The following is a 24240-nucleotide window of genomic DNA, read 5'->3' as shown; positions in this document are numbered from 1 at the left end:
CCTACCGACCAGGCAATCCCAGCCCAGTTTGTCAACTTACAAATAATTATTAAATAAACAATCATTTGTAAGTTGAAAAAAATTTGAAAGTTAGTCTCAATATATCAACCTTAACAACCTTTGTCATAAATGGAATATAAATATTATGGGTATGCATAGTAAAAAGTATGCATATTATGGGTTATAAATTTATGTATAAATAAGATAGAAACAAAAACACCATCGAAATCTGTCAAAGTTTTAGTGCAAAAAACGTTATAAAAATACTAAAACCAGTTTCATTTCCTGATGAAACCTAGGGTGGTTTCTAATGATCACCTCTCTGTTTCTTCCAGTAATCCCCCTGGTTTTGATGTTTACAATCTTGCCTTCCTTCAGTAGCGATTCAATAAATTTCTAAACGTTTTTGTGCTTTCCTTTTCAGAATAAAAGAAACAAAAAATTGCTCAAATTTGTTTTTTATTTTTAAATAACTTTATTTTTTCAAAAGTTGTATAAACAAATGGATTTGGTTTTGAAAAATTTTATGAAAAATAGTAACATACAGTGAACAATGATAAATAACGATACAGTTAAAAATTAAAAACACATACAGCTGTATATTACATTCTATGTTTATATTTAAAAATATTTTGATGATTGCATTGAAAATCCTCTGACTTATAAAAGGCAATTTCTAAGTTTTATAAAAAAATACATAATAAAATCTTTTAAAAGAGCAAGAGCTTTCACTAGCGCAAAATTGATACTGGTATAAATATACTACAAACGTTATTCGTTATTCTATTGTTATTCTAATATGTTTTTTTATAATAATATACATAAATAAGTATTGAATATATATATATATATATATATATATATATATATATATATATATATATATATATATATATATATATATATATATATATATATATAAAAGCACGAAGAAAATTAAGAAAAACAATAAGTTTTGTTCACTGCGCATAAGCTGCATGTAAATAGAACTCATAAAATAAGTTCAAAATGTAGAAAATTATAGAACAATGAAAAAAAAGGGGGAAGAAAAATAATAATAAAAATAAGAAACTGGAAAGGAAAAAAAATAAATAAATAAAAATCCGGAAAATAAAAGATATAATCTTTTCATCAGCTCACACGATTATATCCGCAAAAAGGAGTGCTTTCTAACTTCTTTTCGCTTAGATTATATTGGAAAATAAAAAATTATATCTTTAATTTTCCGAATTTTTATTTATTTATTTTTATTTCCTTTCCAGTTTCTTGTTATTTTTATTATTATTTTTATTATTATTTTTCTTTTCCCTACTTTTTTACTTGTTCTGTAATTTCTTCCATGTTTTCTCTACATTTTAAACTTACACGCACACACACACACATATGTATATATATACATACTATAATACTAAAATAACTTTTTTAAAAAAAAATTAATAAATTGCACTGCTGTTAGTATATTAAAATGACTTTGCACTAGCACTGACTGTTTTGTATGGGTAAAAAATTTTATTGAACTTCAAAATGTCATTTTCCAGGCATGTCCCTAACAATGTTTCCAATAATAACTAGCTTCAAAACTTCCCATAAATTTTTCAATATCTAATTTTTTTTATCTCAAGCGGTGTAAGCATATCTAAAATATACGTAGAGGATATTATTTACAAAAACTTCGTTTAAAAAAAGATTTTCTGTCAATAATTTGTTTGTCCCAAGAAAATCTGTCATTTTCCTGGCTACTTTTATTTAGTGGTTTACAGCCAAAACAAATAGAGCCAGCAATCGATATCTTATGTTAATAGATTGATTTATTTAATATTTTGTTTAAATATTTTGTATAAATATTTCGTTTAAAAGTCTTTTTTTTTTAAAAAAAATTTTAAATTTATTTTGTTTTGTGAAAAAATTTTTAAAACAATTAGCATTTTATAACTAGATTTTATGAAGTGTAGTAAATTTGATTTAATAGTAGTTTTGTGAACGGCTGTTTCAAAAAAATAGGTGGGATATGAATTGTAAAAAAATAATAAAAACGGAAAAAAAAATTCTATAAATCTATTTTAAGCGCTATAAACACATTTTATAGTCCTTACATATTTTTTATGACCAATACATAACATATATATATTTAATTTACGTTACATACATATACATACACTTGAATCCATGATTCAAACTAGCGGCATGAAAAAAATCATGAATAATCAGTATCGTATGATAATCACGAATAATAAATAATCAAATCACGAATAATTTTTTCCCTTGTCTTTGAATCATTCTTCGACTTTTTTGTTGTCTTTTCGGGATTCCTGAAAATGAATTGAAAAAAAGTAAAACAAGTACATTATGAGTGAGACTAGTGTTCCAAAAACTAGTGAGTTCGACCCAATCTCTGCCGAAATGCCCGATCCAGCAGGCGAAAACTGACGAGTTTGAGGGCAATAAGTGATAAGTAGAGCCCGGATTTTGATGACCTAAAAAATCTCAACTATTGCCCTTAAAAAGGGCAAAAAAATGCCCTTAAAAATGCAAAAATTGCTCAAAAAATGCCTTAAATAAAGTAAAAATATTGAATTAAAAAAATGTTTTGCTCTTTAAAATTATTATGAGTCATTTAAAAAATATAAAGCAATGCAAAACTTGTCCTACGCTCATTAAAGTTTGAAAAATATGTTTTATATCCTGAAATAACAAAAAAAGGAAAATATATTGACACCCTAAATATTTTTATTTTGTATAGAAACTTTAATGGATATAACAACTCCCATCTCATAATATTACTAAATATCAGAATTACATTGGATTATTAAATGTTTTTTGATAATTTGAAATGTAAACGAGCGTCTCTTGTCTGAAAGTAAATTTTCATTCCTGCAGAAGCTTCTTTCAACGTCTACTGATGTTAATGGTGCATAATTGAAAAAGACGGTCTCACTTACTGACAATTCTTCTTTAATTTGAAAAGATTTTTTCTTCACCTGTTAATATCCTATAGATTTTCTTCATTGTTTGGAAGTCAGTGTAATAATGAAAATTGATAAAAATTGGAAAAAATTAGCAAAAAACTTTAAAAAATGAATTAAAATGCAATATACACCCCAAAATTTAAAGAAAAATGCCCTATAAATCTAAAAAAATGCTCTAAAAGACAAAAAATGCAAATGTCATCAAAATCCGGGCCTTAGTGATAAGTATTCTCGCTTGAGGCGGTGGATTTATATTTGACGATAATGATTTGACCATTCCAAAGTAAAAATTTCTGCGGCAGTGATTTATATATTAATATGATAGAAAAATTCGACAAATGAAAGTAAAATTGAAATTTCTATAACTATCGATTAAAAAGAGTGTGTGTATATCATTTGAATTCGCTATTCGCTTTACATATTACAACTGTTTTTCTTGAATTTTTATTGCCTATTCTTGCTTAATTGTTTTATTTCGCATTTTTTATTTTTATCTTACCTCTTTTGCTTAATAAGTTCAATTTTCGTTTCGTATTGATATGTTTTGCTTTGGCTGTATTAATACAATATTAGAAAGCACAATTTTTTCGGATATAATCGTGTGAGCTGATGACGAAATTATATCTTTACCTTATTTCATTTTATTTAAAATTTTATAATTTTTAAATTTGTGAATAATATTTTTTTTTATTTTTATAATTTTTAAATTTGAAAATTAATATATTTTTTAATTTTATGATTTTTAAATTATATTTTTTTTAAATTTTACTATTTTGAAATCTGAAAAAAAAATTTTAAATCATTTTTAATGATTTATTGTCTTCTCCCTTAAAAAATTATATACCTTTTTCCTTATTTTCTCTACACTTTGAATTTATTTTATGAGTTCTCTATACTTGCTCAAAATAATGAAACTTATTATTAATTTTCGTAATTTTCTTCGTTACTCTTTACCCCATTTGCCTTTATTTTATATATATATATATTTTATATATATATATATATATATATATATATATATATATATATATATATATATATATATATATATATATATATATATATATATATATATATATATATATATATATATATATATATATATATATATATATATATATATATAAAATATATATATATAAAATAAGGGCAAATGGGGTAAAGAGTAACGAAGAAAATTACGAAAATTAATAATAAGCTTCATTATTTTGAGCAAGTATATAGAACTGATGGTAGGGGAACTTTCTGGGTAGGTGATGGTAGGGGAACTATTGGCTTTGAGGGTAGGGGAACTTTCTAAACTCTACATACCTCTAGTCTATTTCATTGCCTTTATGAGCTCAGTGCACATATCATTTTCATCAAAAACTAAAAACAAAAAATTGGAATTAAAAAAAAAAAATTCGAAATTAGAATTTGAAAGCTCGTTTGCTTGAAATACTCGTTAAGTAAAGATTATAGCCAATAAATGCATTATTAAAATATACGTTTTTGCAATTTAATGACAAATCAATTTTTTGGTGTGGAATTTCCAAAGAAAAGCGTAAATGGATTAATCTAAGGAGCAAGCACTGTGGACCAAGATAATTTTTAGTTTCCGTCATAACTTTCGCTGATAAATTATCAAGACTTATCGGCCTACCAATATCAGAATCAGAACAATTTTATCTTGGTCCATCCAAGATAGTTACATATAGTTCAATAGCATTTGTCAGAAACATTTTGGTTGATTTTTCGTGTTTTTATCTTAACAAAATATTTCAACTGTTTTTGAAAGTTCATTTATTCTTAATAAAAAATAAAACAAGGTTAATCACAGTATTTCTTATTGTTTCTGATTTTACACATTTAATGAATTTGAATCATTTTTTTATTGTGATATTTTGTCACAAAAAGACGAAGGAAGAAGGCTAATTTTTATTAATGAATGAGCATAATAATCCTTTCGTTAAAAAGTATAAGAATTATTTATTGAAGCACTTCGTTTAAAGCAGTGAATGTCATGCAAGGTGGGTACCCGTACTCTTCAGGGTGAAAACAAATCATAACGGGGTCAAAACTTGTACTCATCAGGGTGAAAACAAATCATAACAGGGTCAAAACATGTACTCATCAGGGTGAAAACAAATCATAACAGGGTCAAAACTTGTACTCATCAGGGTGAAAACAAATCATAACAAGGTCAAAACTTGTACTCTTCAGGGTGAAAACAAATCATAACAGGGTCAAAACTTGTACTCATCAGGGTGAAAACCGAACATAATAGGGTAAAATCGCGTACTCTTCAGGGTGAATAGGACATATAATGATAGTTGGTACATGAACAGAATGAGCGGGAATAAACACGGGAGTGACTTAGTGTACGCAAGTATGAAAGGAAAAAAAACATGAGTACGATAAAGTCTACCATGAAAAGAATAATTAAAATCTAACCGGAACTTAGAAATATTATACTCACTGGCATAGCACTATATTCAAGCAAAGAATTTTTTTACTGCTAAATCATCCGTAAATATTGTGTCTACTTACTCATTATTAACATTTTTGACTATTGCAGAAACGAAAATGAAGCATTTGCTTGCTGCTTGCTTTCGTATGCCTGTTTAGGCAGAGGGGTGTGATTGTTCTCGTTTTCCAGTGGCGCCATCTATGGCCAGGAATTCGACTTCTGCCACTCCATACGTAACATCTGTTTTAAAGCGCGGACCCATTCATACATCAATTCTTTCATCCACAGATCGTAATTTTGTCCTGAATCAGAGAACGATCGATCTCCAATCCAGTACCCCCAGAGGTATTGATTTGTTATAGGAATATGGAGGACTTTGCGACTGGACTGATTTAACGTGCATCAGTCACCATTTACTACACAAGGAGTCTTCGGTCGGGGGGTTTGAACCCACGAACTCTCGGACATGGGTCTAGCGCCCTACCGACCAGGCTATCCCGGCCCTCGTTAAACATTTAATTTATGCTTTTATAATTACACACAACTTTTCTCGTGAATTTTTTTTAAGTATATAAGAGTTCCATCAAAACATAATATTTCATGGCTATTTCTTTTTTAAACTTTTTTTTTGAAAGAAATTTGGTATCTGGTAGTACACCATAATAGAGATTGAGAAATTCTGAAGTAAGAATTCATTTACTGAATATTAGAGTATATTATTAACCTTATTAAAATTAAACGCAAAGTTTCAGAAAAATGTTCTTTTGATTTTGATCAATTTCGCAAACCATGTTCACATATTCTTATGCTAGTTAGTTTAATGTATAATTAGTCTTAATAGATTGTAGAACTAAGAAGATAACATAACTGTTTCAACCTTGAAATAAAATACCACTTTCTGAAAATTAACTTTCTTCGATATTCGAGGTCAACAATAAAAATAAAACCATTCTGATTTTAAGACGAATTTTGAACAATGAAGCATAAATCCAGTAATTGGGCAAGTTAGTTACAGTGTTCTTAAATTTCTGGTTGGTTGTATCCAGCGGCATAGTTTTGGGGAGGGTTTGGGGGATGAAAACCCCTCAGAAATTAAACATTACTTGATTAATGAACTAATGTACGGTAAGTAGGATGTAGATATAAAAAGTTCTAATTATTTATATATATAAAACCTTTTGTTTTACTGTTTTAATTCAGTATGACAAGTAAGCCAATTTATAAATCATTATTCTGAAGCGGAGTTGTATGGAAAATTGTTCTTAAAAAAAAGTTGAGTTTTTATGATTGTGATATCAATGAAAGAAATGCCAAAGCCATAACAAACGACAACAGAAAACTCACTTTTCCTTTCAAAAGTAGGCAAATCGTTTTCTTTATTTAACTCTCCATTGGTCATCACTTGCGTTGGGTTGCCAAAGTCATTACTGTCCACTGGCCAATGAAGTTCAATGCAAAGTCGGTAAGCCCATGCACCAAGCACGAAACCAATATGCGGACCAACCACAGGAACCCAAAAAAATTTGTATCCTCGGAAGCTAATTGAAATAACAATTGCATACAAGTAAATAAATATACAATATAAAAAACTATATGCATTACTAATTAATCTATAACGTAATACTCAAAATTTAAAAGATAATATTCCAATAGATGCTATTATAATGAGCATGCGTTAGATACTCATTAGAATATTGCTTTCATATGATAGAAAGTCCTAGAACCGAAAAACTAGTTTTTCGGAAAACAAATTTCTCAGGTAAGGTCAGTTTCAACATTGCTTTTTGAGTGATGAAAACATATATTTTTTTTTATAATTTTTTTTGTGTGTACTGTATGCTTAAAAGGCCTGAGTTTGTTTAGTTATTTTGGGGCCCAAATCTATGTCTTTATCTCTCCTAGTTCTATGAAGACATGTACCACAGGTGGCGTAACAAGCTGTAATACAGAGTCCTAGAGTGAAAACAGCTTCGATATTTTGTGTGAAAACATTTTTTAAAAAAAAGTTATGCGTTGCCGATAGAAGCAACGATTTCTTGTGATTCTCTTCTTACATACACGGGTGGAGCTGTATTAGGATGGATTTCATGAACAGCTGAAGTACGTAGTCTTCAACAATCACATAATATTTTGACAGAACATGTCACATTTTTCTTCAAATTAATTTTTCTTTAAATTTTCTTTAATTCTAAATTAATTTCTCTTTCTTCTTTAAATTAAAATTAGAATTAAAAAAAAGGCAGTTTGCCAAAACTAAAATGAATAAGAAATAAGTTTTTAATAACACAATCGAAACGCAGTTTCCGCTTGTGTTTTCATATCGGTTTTTTAAATGAGATTATATTTTGTGAGCATTTTGTAGACAGATTTTTTTTTTAATTATTACGTTACTTTAAGAATAACACGATTCTGTAACACATCGAGAAAAAAAAAAGCATGGTTAAAATTACCAACGGTAAAATTTACCGGGTGTCTGGCTTTATGGGAGTACCAAATAGTCCGGTAATTTTTACCTACGTGCTTTGATAGTGATTTTGATAATATCAACAGTAAAATATTGTTTGGGTAAAATTTGATAAATGAGGTGAAATTTGATAATTTTATTATGATACTTTAGAGCATGGCAATAAAAGAGTTTTTAGTTCATATCGTGGCCGAAGGAAAAAACCGAACAATTCGGAATAATTAATAAACAGAATGATTTGTCTAGGAATTTGCACGTCAAAAAAAATCAATTTCATCATCAACAATTCACAAAAATCATTTCTATGGTGAAAAAAAATATCGAAGAAGGGTATATAAATTGAATTGAGAACATATAAATTGCTTTTTATACTAAAATATAAGCGCTACTCTTTAACAATCATAAATATTTGAAACCTCCAATTCAATTTATTGGAAAAAATGGATCTTTGATAAATTTTATGAATGATCTATGTTTATTATTAAATTATCTATCTTTCTTTGAACTATATTGAGAGATAATGATCTGCCATCTTATGTCTTTTGGGAAATAAAGCATAAGAATTGGATTCATTATCGTTTAATAATACTTTAGTAAATAATATTATCACTCATACTTAGCTATGGTTGTCTTTTTAAAAAGATAATTGTTGAATACGAAATTGTCTAAAATAAGGCCAATAGTGTTATCTTGATATGTTGACTTACATCCTTAAAATCAGAAAAGAAAAGTGTGCTTATACTCTCAAGTGTCCCTTACGTAACTCAATTCTGGTATTGTCAGCTCTCATAATAATTATTAGGATTAGAGTTAGAAACAAAGATCAAAAATTTACTCTACTATAAGGACAACTTCCGTTGATTATTTTGTCCCTAAAATAATTAAAATAGAAGTTGTTTTCCTAAGTTTTTAAACGCAATAATGTATAAATATTAGATGAGAAAATGTATTAATAAATTCATTACATTGAAGTTTTGCTTTTGTAGTAAAATGAAGCTTTTTAAGATTTTTTTACACTAGGGAACGAATTTTTTGTACCATTTATACAAATACTTGATTTTGCCTAATTCAGATGTGGATATTTCAAATCTGAAATTAGTCTGTTCTTAAAACTAAACATTTTTGTTTTTAAAATGATATTTTTCGTCGAAATGTATAAGTTTTAAAAGGTTACATATAACGGTTAGTCGCTTAAATATTGCGACAGATTTTTGGGGAGTTGAAGTACATCATCAGGACTAAAACTGCATCAGTACCCATGCCCGGAAATGTTATTGAAGGGGGCTAAGGGCGCTTCCATATTATGACCTGTGTCGTGTATCTACCAGTACAAAAATACAATTCCAATTCACTAGTATATACAACATGTTAACTCGATTCTATGACGGGATAGCTTTTCATAGTAGAATGTTGACATTGTCGATAACAACTCTCCTCACAGCCTATTTAGAAGCACACGAAGAAGCAGATCATAACAGGTAAGCGCTTCTATTGACGCATGATGACCTTTTCGGGCATGGATTCCTATTCAGTTTTAATTGTGATGATGCCCCTTACTCCACTAAAAGTTTCCTTCAACATTTATGCAATCCTCTATTACATATAACGTTTTTAAACTTGTACATTTCGACTAAAAATAAATTAGAGATGGCATTGGAAAAAAAACTGAATCTTGGAAAGACACAGATTGCAGATTTGAAATCAGCGGTATGAAAATATTTGAGATCTGTTGAAAAACTCTCAATGCCACAAGATAAAAAAATGTTCCCCAGTATAATATATACCATGTAAGATAATGTTGAAATAGTCCTTAGAGTGATCAAAATAAACTGAAGAATCCAAGAAATCTGTCTTACGCTTTTAAATACAACAAGAAAATGCTGCATTATTCAAATGGGCATGGCGCAAAGGAGCTATTATTATAAGAAAAATCGATCAATGAACTTTGTTTTGCCGACATACCTGAAGACTTTTTTACCCCAGCCAGCTAGAGCAGTGAATATTCGAGGAGACAAATCTCTGGCAGGATTAAGAGGAGCTCCACAGTTGTAAGAAAAAGCAAAAATTACGGCGGTTAAGGCTAGACCAATGACTAAGGGATATTGCCCTTTCTTGATGTTCATATTGCGAGGATCCGTAATGGCTAAAATGATCATCATAAACAACATACTTGTAAGAATCTGAAAAATAAAATTTTAAATTCATTCTCATAGGAGTCAGATGTCGTATCCCATATAAAAATGTATTGAGTTTTTTTTAAAAAAAACTATTAAATCGATTTTTTAAAAAAATTATTTTTTTTATTTTATTTTTATTTTTTTTTAAATTTTCAGCTGTCTATTTTCATTTAAAGCCAAGGGTACATTTTATATTAAGGGTTGTATTTTTGGGTACATTTTACATTAGGGTACATTTAGGGTTGTATTTTTGCTCTCAGAAACTATTAGTTTTTATAAACTTTTTTGTTCCTCTTGTAGAGATTAATATTTTAAATTTTTTTTTTTTAAATCTATATTCGTTGATATTTCTTTTCATGGCGTTAATTTTGGCGTAGAACAACTCCAGTGCCAACTTCAGCTCATGCGTAAAGTCTTCGTTTATATCAGAACCGAAGTGACACGGTAACTTTTTAATATTCTCACTTCAGAGCATGTTTGGCGTTGGCGTTAATTTTGGCATAGAACAACTCCAGTGCCAACTTCAGCTCATGCGTAAAGTCTTCGTTTATATCAGAACCGAAGTGACACGGTAACTTTATTTTGGCATAGAACAACTCCAGTGCCAACTTCAGCTCATGCGTAAAGTCTTTGTTTACATCATAACGGAAGTGGCTCAGTAACTTTCTATCACAAAATAATGTCAGGTCCGTTTATCTGGTTATTAGAACCTGTTAGTAATTTATATTTAGCTAAATTAATCATGATATTTAAGTAGTTTTAAAAAAGCGTTTAAGCGACAAAAAAAAAAAAGAAATTGGAAGGAAAAAAAGTCCTCGTTAGTACTGAAGAAGCTTAGATGCTCTTAAAATTTTTATAATTTTTAACTGTGTTATTTTAAGGCAAGAAATTAAGAAAAAGAAACTGAATTTGGGAATGTATTGTAAATAGAAAGTTTTAAAAATACGAAACAATATAAATACTGCAAGACTTCTCTCATATTTTTATTCATTTCATGCTTCATATTATTAATTATTTTGTTGAAAATATTTTGCCTAACACACCAAACAAAAAAAGTAACTTTCTCAATATAATCTTAATTATGAAAAATTGTTACGGATTTATAAATTTCGAGCAATATACATTTTATTTAAAAATAAGTTTTCATTATAAAGCTAAAGTTTTATAAATTAAACTTAATAGGCTGTAAAGCTTCTTCCGAATGCCGTATTTATCACATTCTAATTGGAGGATGACCTTGTGTTGTACCGGTTACCAAAATAACATAAAATAATAAATAATAATGTAAATATCAACCATCAGTTTATCAGTGAAAATTAAATTATGACTATAAAAACGTAGTTAGAATTATTTCCCTTAGTTTTCATTCTCACTCATTCGAAATTATTCAAAAAATAATCCCTCCTCGTTAAATGATTTATAAGAGCATTAAAATTACATTTATAAGAAAAATGGATATTAGGTGCTAAGACTTTCGTTTCCTTCCCTATTAATATTAAAGTAAAATATAATTAAGACTCTTTACTTATATCATATAAAATCATATCATCAAATAAATCATTTACTTATATCATATAAAATATATTTATTGTTGCAAAATTCACTAAAGCACATCGGATTTATATTTCCACCCTTTCGGGACATATATGACTCGCAGACGAAAACACTATTCGGACATATGTGTCTCGTGTAAAAAAAACCCAATAGAACACATATGTCCCAACACGATTCAATTGCCCTACCAGTATTTTTTTTAAATTTTATTTTGGCAGAATATTGTTACTTTTACTTTATTTGTTCTATTAAAGTCGTAATTTGTCTTTTTATTGGAAAACTGATTTTGAAAAGATTCAAAAAATTAAATTGCAATTAAAAAAAATATAAAATTAATTTACTTGGTCACCTAATGCAGCATAGACTGAAATATGTTCAGCTGGATATGTAGCAAAGATTTGAGCCGTGGCAGTCTTATTGGGCGGTATATCTCTATATCCTCCATCGAAGTTAGAAAAGGATTCTAAAATATGTAAATAAATACTATCGAAATAAATAAATGTTTCCCTTTTATTTGTGACATATTTTAAGCACTTTTTTTTCAAATTTTTTATTAAACGTATAATATAAGTCTTAAACGACGGTTTAAGAAATTAAATTTCCTAAAGCCATCCTGCCGTGCAACATTGGTCGCAATGTTAACAAATTCGGACGTCAAGTACTTTCTATCATTCGCTTATTCATTGAGTTAAATAATGTATTGCAAACATTCGCCAAGTTTGTCTTTCAAAGCCGAAATTAAAAATTATAATTGCCTACTAATGTCCATACTTGCTAGCTAGCTATTCTTATATACTGGTGTAAAAGTGTCTCTCGTAAATATCAATTGATTGTTAGGTTTTCTCTCCTGAAATTACATTATGACGCATTCACATACATTATTAATACAAATACATTTTCCAGGGCGAGACGATGAGGCAATTGGCGATCGAAATGGGCTGCAGGTGGCGTAGAGCAGAACTCTTTTCCTATGGCAACACTTCACATGCTTTCCCCATTAGCGTGTGGAAAGTCATAGAGGAAGGAAGTACGTTAGTTTCTCTCTTGATTTTCACATAGATTAAAATCTTTTAACTTGAAAAACTGTATGGATCTGAAAACTACATTAAACATAGTTCTAAGGAAAAGTATCATAGAAATTTTATAAAATATTTTTATTAAATAAAAAGGAAAAATATTAAGAAAAGGGAAATTATCGTAGTACATTCCTATACAACTGAAAAGAGGAGGAGAGGGAAGGGAGAAGGGCTAAAGGCATGAAACCGGTCTCTCCCCAGATGGCGTATTCGAGTGTTGCGATCGCGAATCACAAGCACTTCCACTGGCTCAAGAGGTCCACGAGGGGAAAATGCCCAATATTACCGTGATTACCGAGCACGGAAGCGAGCGGAGCAGGAAAAAGAGTCGTTGAATAGAACTAGTGATCCTTCTACGACTGCTGATTCTTCTACAATTAACGTCGCAGGTTGCGAAGTTTAACTCCACGCACTATATATATATATATATATATATATATATATATATATATATATATATATATATATATATATATATATATATATATATATATATATATATATATATATATATATATATATATATATATATATATATATATATATATATATATATATATATATAGCTAAAGCTATTTGGAAGTTAAGAGGGTAGAAACGGATTCTATTGGACACACTGAATTTAAAGAATGAAGGTATATATTTAAAAAATAAAAAAATCTGATTTTCAGTATTTGAATATTGAGCACGTGTTTTGAATCAGTTAATCCTATAATAAATTAAAATAACACGTTATTAATATGAAGAAACGGTGATAAATTCAGCCGGTGGTCACGAGTTATTCAAGATAGAAAAAAAGTTGAATGAAAATAGTAGAAAGAAAGCAGAATTTACTCCAAACATTTAAGATCTACGGGGTCTTCAGATCATACAGTCAAGGTCGTCGTTTTTCAAAGAAGATGATGAGCTTGGTTACATTGTAGATCGCGATCGCAGCGGGAAAAGAAAACTAAATAAAGTTCAACTGAATGACCTGCAATCGATATCATTCAATCCAGTTTTTATTGTCTGTTTATAAAATTTGATTAACTGCATCGCTTGCAAATTTTTCAAGTAAAGGAAAATAATTGTCTAGAAATTACAATATTTTAAAATTTATTTTAAACGTATCATTATTATTTGGGCAGATGACAATATTATTTCTACTTATTCACTATTCTTATTCTGCTCTGTGAGAAATTTCGGTTGTGAATACGTCAAAAAAGTCAAATTACTATATTCGTAAAATCTATTTTTACTGTAAAATTTTATTCCGCAATTTTTATAGCAATATTTATTTAATTACAGTGATTCAGTGATTTTATAAAATAAAAATATATTACTGTTAAAATTTTGGTTTATTAGAATTTTGTTCCATTAAATTATACGGCAAAAATGGATATTGTGGCAAAAATAGCATTCATGCTGCCTTCAGTTATTCGAGATGAGTCTGAGCTAGCGTTTGATGGTCCGAGCCTCTCCGATCCCGAAAAGTTTTAATCAGAGCCCACCCGAGATATATGTCGGATAAAGGTCAAATTTTGCAGTCCCGATATAAGGCCTTTGCTGCCTATGCAAGGAAATTTGTCATTTAAACCTTTTTAACACTATTAATTAATAAATTTTACATTTTTTATACTTAATAACAGTACCAAACGCTTGTTTAAAAATATTAAAAATGTTTATGAAAATCTTATGAATCCAAGCCCGCCCGGGTTTGAAAACTTTTTTTAGTAAACGAGCCCACGGCTGGCCTGGGCTTTCGGGATCGTGGTGAGCCTATTTCATCTTTAGTACTTATGAACTTTCTGTACTTTAACGTAAGAGGTTTCTAAGCAGAACAATGTGGTTAATTTTGTAGCTTATCTGTACTTTGTTTTTTCCCAATAACCTTGATTTAAACAAAAATATCTAATCAACAAATTAAAACAGTTCATTAGACAGATTAATTCTATTTATAAATTGATGTGACCAAGCAATTACCAACTACAACAAGTTACAACATTGTTATTTAAGATAAGCAATCAGATAAGACTATCACAGGAAGTTATAATTATACGCATTGTTTGTTAAACAAAATAAATATGAATGATATGATTAGGATTAAATAATCTCTTTTTATGTAATGTATGAGATATTTATTTTTTAAAACCGTTCAGTTTGTAATAGATTAACATACCAACTATAGGAAAAAATAGTGATAAACCACATTTTACTGTACTGGATAGCTTTTTTAAGGAGTGTTTTTGGAGGAAAAAAAAACACTATTTCCAAGAAGGCAAAAAGATGTTTGTGGTATTGTGGTGTTAGGGGAAATTTTTATTATTTCTATAGTACTTCTCTGTATAGTACTTCTCTGTATAGTACTTATCTTTTATATAGTATAGTACTTATAAGGATCAATTTAAAATTGACACTTTTATAAAAAGTGTGACCTATCCGTTATACCCAAGTACTTCAATATTTATTGGGATACATTAATTCATGCACTTCGATGCTTGCATACTTATTTTGATTCACATATACTGATTGGCAGGATTAACCCTCTAACTGTAATTAGTAATTTTTTTTACATCAAAATGCGTTAAAAATAGCATTTTTTTTACATACTTTGAATCTACATTTAGAGTTAAAATATAAAAAAAATTTTAATTAGTATTTTTTTTAAAATATGGAAAAAGTTTGTCAGAAAATTGCAGAATGATCATTTAAAAGCAAAATTCTGAAAATAAATCTAGTTTTAATTATGATTTATTTTAGGAAATACAAAGGTAAAGTGTATATACTAATGAAAATATGCAAAAATACGTAAAAAAATTGTTTAGAAATGAATTTTAGTATGATAAACTTCGAAACAAGACCCGAGGTTCTTTAAAACGCATTTCTTTGCTAATATTTTGCCAGTTTCAGTTTTCTGAGCAATAAACAGCAGACTTTGAAAAGAATGACATGCAAAACATGCTTGCATATTTCTCAGAAATATGTTATCCGCGATCAGAATGAATAATTGAAATTCACTGAAAAGCCGCAACCATGAAAAGTAAATCAGCGGGTTGCACTGTTATAAATAGAATGAAAAAGAAATCTCTACGGAAGTCACGGGTCGTGAAAAATTTTGCTACTTCTATACTGCTTTTGCCTTTCTTAACTAATATTTCTTATTAATACTTAACTTCTATATTGCCTTTAGAAATCGCAGCGTAAAGGTTATCTAATTTGCATTTATTTCATTGCGGAAGACCCGTGAACTGCTAAAAAGGGATATTTAAGTCTGACGTAATATTTAATCGCAATCAATTGGTCAGTGCAAACAAGGTATTATGGATGGTTAAAATAAGGTATATTCTGAAAAACAACAGCAGGGTATAAATACTAAGCAATTGATTTCAAAATTAAGTAAAATGTAAACATTCAGAATAAACAGTTAAAATAATTGGAATAGGTAAGAGAATGTCAGATTTCCATTACCACACACACAGACAGAGTACAACACGGGGATATATATTTACTTTAAATCCAGTAATCCAATGATTTCGGAGTGGTTAACATTTGACGCAAACTTGATGAAAGAAATAAAAAGTCACTCACCCAGTTAGAATTTCACGATTTCTAAGAATTTGTCTGAATTTATAATAAAAGATGGACTAAGAACATTTTAGCTTTACTACAGTCATTTTAAGTTAATACCGGCTTATATCTTGAAGAAAAAATTAACCTTAAATGAGGTAGAACTATGACCATAAGTGAGGTATTTATATTCAAATTATTTCACTTGATCTTTAATGCTGAAAGGTAGATAAAACTTTAAGTGTTGCAAAATAATTATTTTACTTTAATTATAAATATTAGTTTGAGAACAAGAGCTTTTTAATAAATTTGTTGGTTAACAAATCAGAGATAAGCTCAAGATGTAGTGCTCTTATGACACCACATGTGTATAGAGCTTCCTGTAAACTGACGAACATGCAAGGGTCCAGCAAAATCAACACCTATAATTTGGAACTGTTAAATATATTGACTTTACCTAATGGAACTTCAATCTGTTCCTCTGATTAAACATTTGCATGGTAAACACGTTAGAATAATCCCTTTTATTCCTTGCCGTTTTCTAATAATACAAAATTCTGACCGAAGTTTAGATTATACTTCTTACTCCTAGGTAATGCAAATGTATGTGAGTGTGACATATTAGAAGTATTGTAGGTGCATCATGTCCATCTATTCGAGCAAAGCATGTTTTTCAAAAAAAGAAAGTTTAGAAAACTGAAGTCTTCCTCCAAGTCTATTTTCCAGAAAAGGATTGAATCGACTTATTTCCGAATTTAATAGGTAACTAAAATTTGTTTTTTGGAGCTCACACGTCATTCTGAGAGCTATTTCCCTGAGACGTTCTTAGAAGATAATTTCTAGCTTCTTCCAGTACAAAGACTGTAAATTCTCTCGTTTTCCGTGTATGAGTTCGTGCATTGTGAATAAAGCGAAAGCACCAATATGGAGAAGTCTTTTATGCGAACTGTAATTTGAATAAACATTGATGTTTAAGAGACACCTCTATCTTTCGATTTCATCTTATTATGGAGATTTTTCGATTTTCAACCTTAGTATTTTTTTATTCTTTTGGCCACTTGTCTGGTGATTCAAACAAAGATGATGGACCATAGAACATGATCTTATAAATGGGCAGGTGGTATTCCTCGAGCGTCAGAAGGGTGTTCTGAGCCAGGTCTCCATTTACTGGGATCTGTGTAGCTAAGAATTTTGATAACGTGATTACATACTTCCAATGATTTGGATTTCCTTTAACCGCTTGACATATCATTTCTTGATATAGAAATGATCTTTGATTGCCCTGTGAACAACAACTCGCAACGGAATGTTGACAGAGATGCCAACTGCTCCGTACACGCCAAAATAATTTTTAAAAAAAAAGGTAAATAACTACAAACTAAATTTTGCAAATATTTGACTAATTTTGCTTGCTTTTTAAAAGGACATAACTACTATAAAATGGTGATTTATATAAGCCTACAAATTATTTAGATATAGCGGTGGATAAAAATCTGCTAAATTGAATTTAATAAATCAGGAATCACAGTTGATAAACTAACACTTCAAAATATTTATTTGCTGTCCGAAGCAAGTTGGCATCTCTGGGTTGAAGACGTCTGAGACACGTCAATTATTGTTTTGACATAAGAAACAAATGAAGTCTCCCAGACGTCTTCGTATGTTAAGTGGTTAATCTATCACGTTAGAATCAAACCATAGAATTGCTTTACTAATATTTAAATTCGTCTCCTGGCAAAAATAATGAGGTAAGCGGGCACCAACCAAAGCTGCTAATAATTCCAGCCTCGGAAGAGTAACTCGCTTTAAAGGGAAAAGTCAATTCTTTCTACAAACTAGCTTTGTCTTAACTGTAAAGCAGATATAAAGTTTCAGAAATATCACAAAATACATGTAAAGAAGCATCGGAGTTTGCAGATGTACCAATCCATCTCAGTATGTGTTGATCGTTTAGGCAGTATAATTTTGATGACCAATGCGCACCATTGTTTAACTATACCTAGCTGTAAAATTTCGTTCCATTGTATCCCCGTGATCCTTGTGTTTTAGAATAAAATCTTTCCAATGACTGGTACAAGGGCCGGGGTAGCCTGGTCGGTAGGGCGCTGGGCCCATATCCAAGAGGTCGTGGGTTCGATCCTCGCCGGCCGAAGACTCCCCGTGTAGTAAATGGTGACTGATGCACGTTAAATCTGTCGAGTCTCAAAGTCATCCATGTTCCCACAACAAATCAATACCTCTGGGGGTACTGATCCAGGAGTTTCCTTGTCTTCTGGATTGGTTCAAAATTACAAGGCTACGGAGTTGAACGTAAGTAGTCGTAAACCCATGAAATTGGGTCGGATATTCAACGACGGTTATAAAATAAAATAAAATGACTGGTACAAAGCGGCGATAGCTCAGGGGATGGAGCGTTCGTCTTCCACTGAGGTGAACCGGGTTCGAATCCCAGCGATACCTGGTCGATACGAATTCCTCATCCAGCTTGTACCGATCACAGTGCTGACGTGAAATATCCTCAGTGGTAAATGGATGGTGAGTTAGAGTCCCCTTGCCGTCAGGCTAACCATAGTAGGTTTTCGTGGTCTTCCTCTTCATGTAGCGCAAATGGAGTTAGTTCCATCAAAAAAGTCCTCCACGAAGGCGAGTTTCACCCAATCCCTTGTTTTCTGGATGGGGTTCAAAATTACAAGGCTACGGAGGGGAGCATTAATAGTCGTAAACCCAAAATTGAGTCGGCTGTTCAACGACGGTTACAAAATAAAATATAAAATGACTGATACTGAAGCAAACATTCCTAAAGGATCATAAAACTTTCATATAGATTTTAAGAGCAGATGTTTTGTAGCTGGTTTTTGGTTTTAGTCAAAAATTTTTCTTTGATTTCCTAATGAAATGTATCTTCTTCAGTGTTTAAGCTGCCTCCCAAAATTTGACAATCATTGACGAAAATTAGGTTTTCTTGTATCCACTTTATTTTCAAAGTTGTCGAATTAGTAAATCATTTTGCTAATGGGAGACTTATGGGGGATGTTAAATCTCTTCGTAAAAAGTAATAGCGTCTTCATCTGTTTTTCTACACCCATAGCAAAATCGTCCAGAAAATCAGATTTCTCAAAGTATTTTGAAGCTGTTGGGCAGAAAATAGAAATGGGCTGTAAGTTAATCCGAATGGCAAACGCTTGAAACGGGAAGTCAAACTTTTATTGTCGAGAGTATTATCTATGTCAGACTTGATTTAAACCAAAGAAGCCTCGTTACGTCCCAATCTACTTCGGCTAATATGCTAACTGAATAAAACTTCCTGCTGCAGAAATAGCTATCAGATGCCGTCTAAATATTGAAATATTTTTTTAATTCAGTTATTAATAGAGCCCGGAAGTTCAGGCAAAATGCCATAAATGCCCTTTTCTGCCTTTTTTAAACGTTTTCTTCTGAAGATGCCTTTTTCTTTCCTTTTGTTCATAAATGCCTATTTCTGTCTAATTTAAAATTTGTCTGCAAAGCTTTTTGTGCTTTTGACCGAACATAAACGCAAAATGAAGAAATTTTGAAGTACAGAAATGGTTGGCTGTCATCCGACGTATTGTAATGCATTTATAGAGATTAGGACTTATTCCTTTGGTCTTATTAATATTTCCTCTCCGTCTCTTCGTGGCGTCACCTTCGTCGTGGCGTCAGAAAACGTGGCGTCACCTTCGCCCGATGCGCTTTGCAAGGAGAGAGAGAAAGGGAGTGAAAAGATTGGAGTTATTTTTACTTACAGTCAATAGGAGTTATTTTTACTTACAACCAATAGAATTTATTCTTACTTACGGCCCATATAGCCTACACCATCGAATAACTCGTATGCTCTCTTATCTACAAAACGAATTCACCAAGCTGGTTGAGTACATTGTAGCAGGAGCACGAAAATATTTTCTAGTACTAGTTATTTCAAAAATGCCTAAAGTAAAAGCCTGTACAAGTAAAAAACTGGACAGTTTTGTGAAAGAGTTTGGGTCGGATGTGTTTTCTACTGATGGGAGCATTCTATTTTGTAAGGCATGCTAGAAGTCAGTAAATTTTGAGAAGAAGTATTTTATATCTCAACACTTGGAGACATCTAAGCATAAAACAGCAAAAGATTAAAAAGCTGAGAAAACACCGACTCTGATTCCCACCTGTTCTCAATTATCTTCTCGCAAATCGGAATTTGCAATGTATTTATGCAGATCATTTGTAGATGCCGGCATTCCGCTGTGGAAACTTGAAAATAAAAGCATACGAGCTTTTTTGCAAAAATATACGAATCAAAGTGTGCCCTGTGAATCAACTTTAAGGAAAACTTATTTAGATGACTGTTACACCGAAGTTCTTAAAACTATTCAAAATGAAATCGGAACGAAAAACATATGGCTATCTATAGATGAAACGACAGATGTAACTGGACGATATGTTGCGAATGTTATTGTTGGTGTTATGGATCAATTTGAAAAACAAAATCTTTTTGTTGACATCTGAACAGTTGCAAAAGACTAACAGTACTACAATTGCACAGTTGTTCACTAATGCACTGGCTTTACTTTGGCCAAATGGTACTGAGCATGAAAGAGTGCTATTATTTCTTACAGATGCAGCCTCCTACATGAAAAAAGCTGGAAATGCCTTAAAAGTTTTATTTCCTAATATGATCCATCTAACGTGCCTTGCTCATGCATTGCACAGGATAGCAGAGGAAGTAAGAGGTCTCTATCCTGAGGTAGACTCGCTTGTTTCTAGTGTGAAAAAAGTATTTCTGAAAGCCCCTTCAAGTGTTCAAAGAAATTGCACCAGACATTCAATTACCTCCTAAACCGATCCTTACGAGATGGGGAACATGGATTTCAGCAGTCTCATACTACTGCACAAATTTTGAGGAAGTTACTCGAGTCCTTACCAGCTTTTCGGATGAAGAGGCAATATCCATAAGAAAAAGTAAAAATCTGCTTAGCAGTTCTAAAATAAAAAATGAACTGACTTTTATTTCAACTTATTTTGGGAAGCTCCCTGAAGCTATTGAACACATGGAAAAAAGAATTATGTCTTTGTCCGAGTCACTAAAAATTTTCGACAATACTATTGAAGAACTAATGTCTGTGCCTGGACCATCTGGTGACAGAATAAGGAAGAAATGTGAAAACGTCATCTCTGCAAATACAGACTTTGAATGCATCAAGGACATTGCAAAAGTACTTTCTGGTGATACTACAGTTGAACTTACCATATCTCCTACCATGGCAAGTTGTTTTAGGTTCGCACCCATAACCTCTGTCGAAGTAGAAAGATCCTTCTCTTTGTTTAAAACTAAATTGACTGACAGGAGACAAAATTTCTCTTTTGAAAATTTGAAAAAGCATCTAGTTGTGATGTGCAACAACAACCAATCATCAGAATAAATCTGCATACAATATTATTGTAAGTACGAGTTTTCAATTTTTATTTCACACCTACGCAGTTGAGGGAATTTTTTGTGCAATTATGTCCACTTCTTTTGTATTATTGCTACGACAGTCGAGTGAAATGAATATGTAGGTATACCGGATACTTCTAGCAACTTTTTTTATACCTTGGATACCCATATGGGCTTTTAGGAATTGCCAACTACCATTTTGCTCCAATTTTAAGTGCTTTTTTTTAAGTGCCTATTTCAAGCTTTTTAAATGCCTTTTTTAAGTGCCTATTTCAAGCTTTTTAAATGCCTTTTTGCCTGCCTATTTTTGCATTTTTTATTGCCTGGAACTCCGGGCTTTAGTTATTAAGTAATTGAAGAGAGAAAGAAAGTAAAAAGAGCCATGCATGGAGTTATGGATTTAAAAACGTCTTTATTAAAGACATGATTCCCCCAGGTCATTAATGAGACAGTTTTCAAGAAAAGAATTAGTTTTGAAAACAACTTCTTGCTCCTGTATTGTTACAGCTGATGTTTCTACATTCACAAATGTCACATATAATATTTCGTCACTAAGCTTGTCAATTAGTTAGAAAAATGTTAATTAAAATAATTTTTGCGTTTGTTGTAACAAAGAAAATTCAAAATTTATTACTTTTGTTTTAAAAATTATCTTTCAATTTTGTTTTTAGTAAAGAAACATATTTCTATTAGATTTTTCATCCACATGCACATTCAAATTAAATGTAGAATATGCTTACAAGTATGCACGATTACACATCATTATAATTTGAGTTTATTTCAATTTAAAATAATTTATGCTCAATAATTTAAAACAAAAAAATATATATATTTTAAAGATTAACGGTATAAAACACTATTGTACAAAAAATGTATCTATAAATGAAAATACTTTGAATTATTTAAAATTAGAATGAATGATAAATTTTCTTTTATTCAGTAGAGTAGTTTTGAATCAGTATTTAAATTAAAATTACGTATTAAAATGTTCCTATTTTTGTTCATATCTTACCCAAATAAAGTACATAAAGTACTACGGAAGCAAGAAATGCGCCAACATATTGTGCGAAAAAGTAGGGCATGACTTTCTCCCATTTAAATTTTCCAATACTGGCAAACGCTACTGTTATAGCTGGGTTTGCATGACAACCTAAGGGATAAAAAAAAACAAATTAGAAAATTTCAGTTCCTATTTAAATCTATCAATCAAATTATTACATCATTCATAGCTAATGTGATAGACTTTTATGTTTTAATCATTTCCAACTATCGTAACAAAAACCAAGTCGTAGGCATTCAAAACATAATATAGAATCAATTTTCTAACACTTTCGGATTTTTGTAAATTTTAATGGAATCCAAGGTGTGACAGTAAAGTAAAAAGTTTGAAAGTGTAGCACTTGATCTGTCAACAATAAAAACACGCAAGTATATGATGCATCGCTAATACACAGAGCCGGATTATACCTTTCGTAGGCCCTAGGCACAGCCGTTTATGGGCCCTCCCCTCCTTCCCCCACTCCTCCCCTCTTTTCAAAATATATGCTAAAATTTTCTTCGTATGGAAACGTATTACGCCATTTTAGATGTATTAATTTCAGAAATGACTAAAAGGCGTAAAGCTTACAGTGATTTGTACGATAATTTCGGTTCTCTTGTTCACAAAAATTTGTCAGAATCTGAGATTAAACTAAAAGCTCAAAATTTGGTGAAAATTTACTCATCCAATTTAGAGGAAAACTTTGTAGATGGATTTTTACTATTTTCAAATTTGTATGAGCATAAATCTGCACAAGAAATGTTGAAGGCTCAAATTGAAGATAAACTTGTGAATACTTTTCCTAACGTTCACATTGCATTAAGAATATATTTGTCGATTCTTGGATCAAATGCAGAAAGAGAAAGATCTTTCTCCAGATTAAAATTGATAAAAAATTATTTGCTTTCAACAATGAATCAAGATCGTTCGGCATCGCTCGCACTTATGTCTATTGAATACGACATTTTTCGTAGTTTGGAATTCGACAGCATAATACAAGATTTCGTTGAATCCAAAAAAGTAATATATTAGATCATAAGATTCTGCAAAATAATTTATTACCGAAAAATATTATATTTTTACTTGTATCTTCATAATTTTGTGCAAAATACACTTGTTGTTTTTGAAGCTAAATTATTTTTGTCAACAAATTTTTCTCTCCCAAGTTTTTCGTAGGCCCCTGAATTTCGTAGGCCCTAGGCACGTGCCTAGTGTGCCTATAGGTTAATCCGGCCCTGCTAATACAGATAGTGTTCGTTAAAGTAAAACACAATGAAATTATACTTAAATACAATTTGGAAATTGATTTTTTTAAGTGTGCTTTGACACTAAGTTTGTGCAGTTTGAATTCTGCTTCATTGTTATATCTTTTAAATTTTAGCATGTCTTTGGAGACAATGTTTTGTCTAGGCTCTTATTTTCATTAAGTTTAATGCAAGCAAGGAAGGTAGGAAATGAAAGAATCCCTTGAATCATCGCTACGAAAAGCATGCAACTTTAATCACTTGCGCTGCCAAAACATTCAGAGATATACTTAC

The 24240-nt window shown here is 30.6% G+C and overlaps 2 protein-coding genes across 5 annotated transcripts in view; one reads left to right on the top strand and one right to left on the bottom strand.

Annotated features, from left to right (window-relative positions):
• The window catches only part of LOC107437256 (long-chain-fatty-acid--CoA ligase 5), a 371824-nt gene that overhangs the window by 250849 nt on the left and 96735 nt on the right, over positions 1-24240 (top strand). The window lies entirely within an intron of this gene.
• Positions 1860-24240, bottom strand: part of LOC107442900 (aquaporin-7) — a 42601-nt gene continuing 20220 nt past the window's right edge. For 3 of the 4 annotated variants that reach the window (XM_043050035.3, XM_071178248.2, XM_071178247.2), the window contains 5 exons: positions 22676-22813; positions 11952-12073; positions 9842-10059; positions 6760-6953; positions 2102-2309 (listed from right to left, as the gene is read on the bottom strand). In XM_043050035.3, the coding sequence (XP_042905969.1) occupies positions 2239-2309; positions 6760-6953; positions 9842-10059; positions 11952-12073; positions 22676-22813 (743 nt within the window). In that variant the 3' untranslated portion in view covers positions 2102-2238. Of the gene's footprint in view, positions 2310-4277; positions 4335-6759; positions 6954-9841; positions 10060-11951; positions 12074-22675; positions 22814-24240 lie in introns of all 4 variants that reach the window. The other variant, XM_016056580.4, reaches the window with a different exon arrangement.

The sequence above is a fragment of the Parasteatoda tepidariorum genome, chromosome 6 (genome assembly GCF_982258835.1).
Source record: "Parasteatoda tepidariorum strain Cologne lab strain chromosome 6, Ptep-v5.0, whole genome shotgun sequence".
NCBI classification, from domain to species: Eukaryota; Metazoa; Arthropoda; class Arachnida; order Araneae; family Theridiidae; genus Parasteatoda; species Parasteatoda tepidariorum.
Note: the sequence above shows the minus strand (reverse complement) of the source record. Positions and strands in the feature narration are given on the sequence as shown.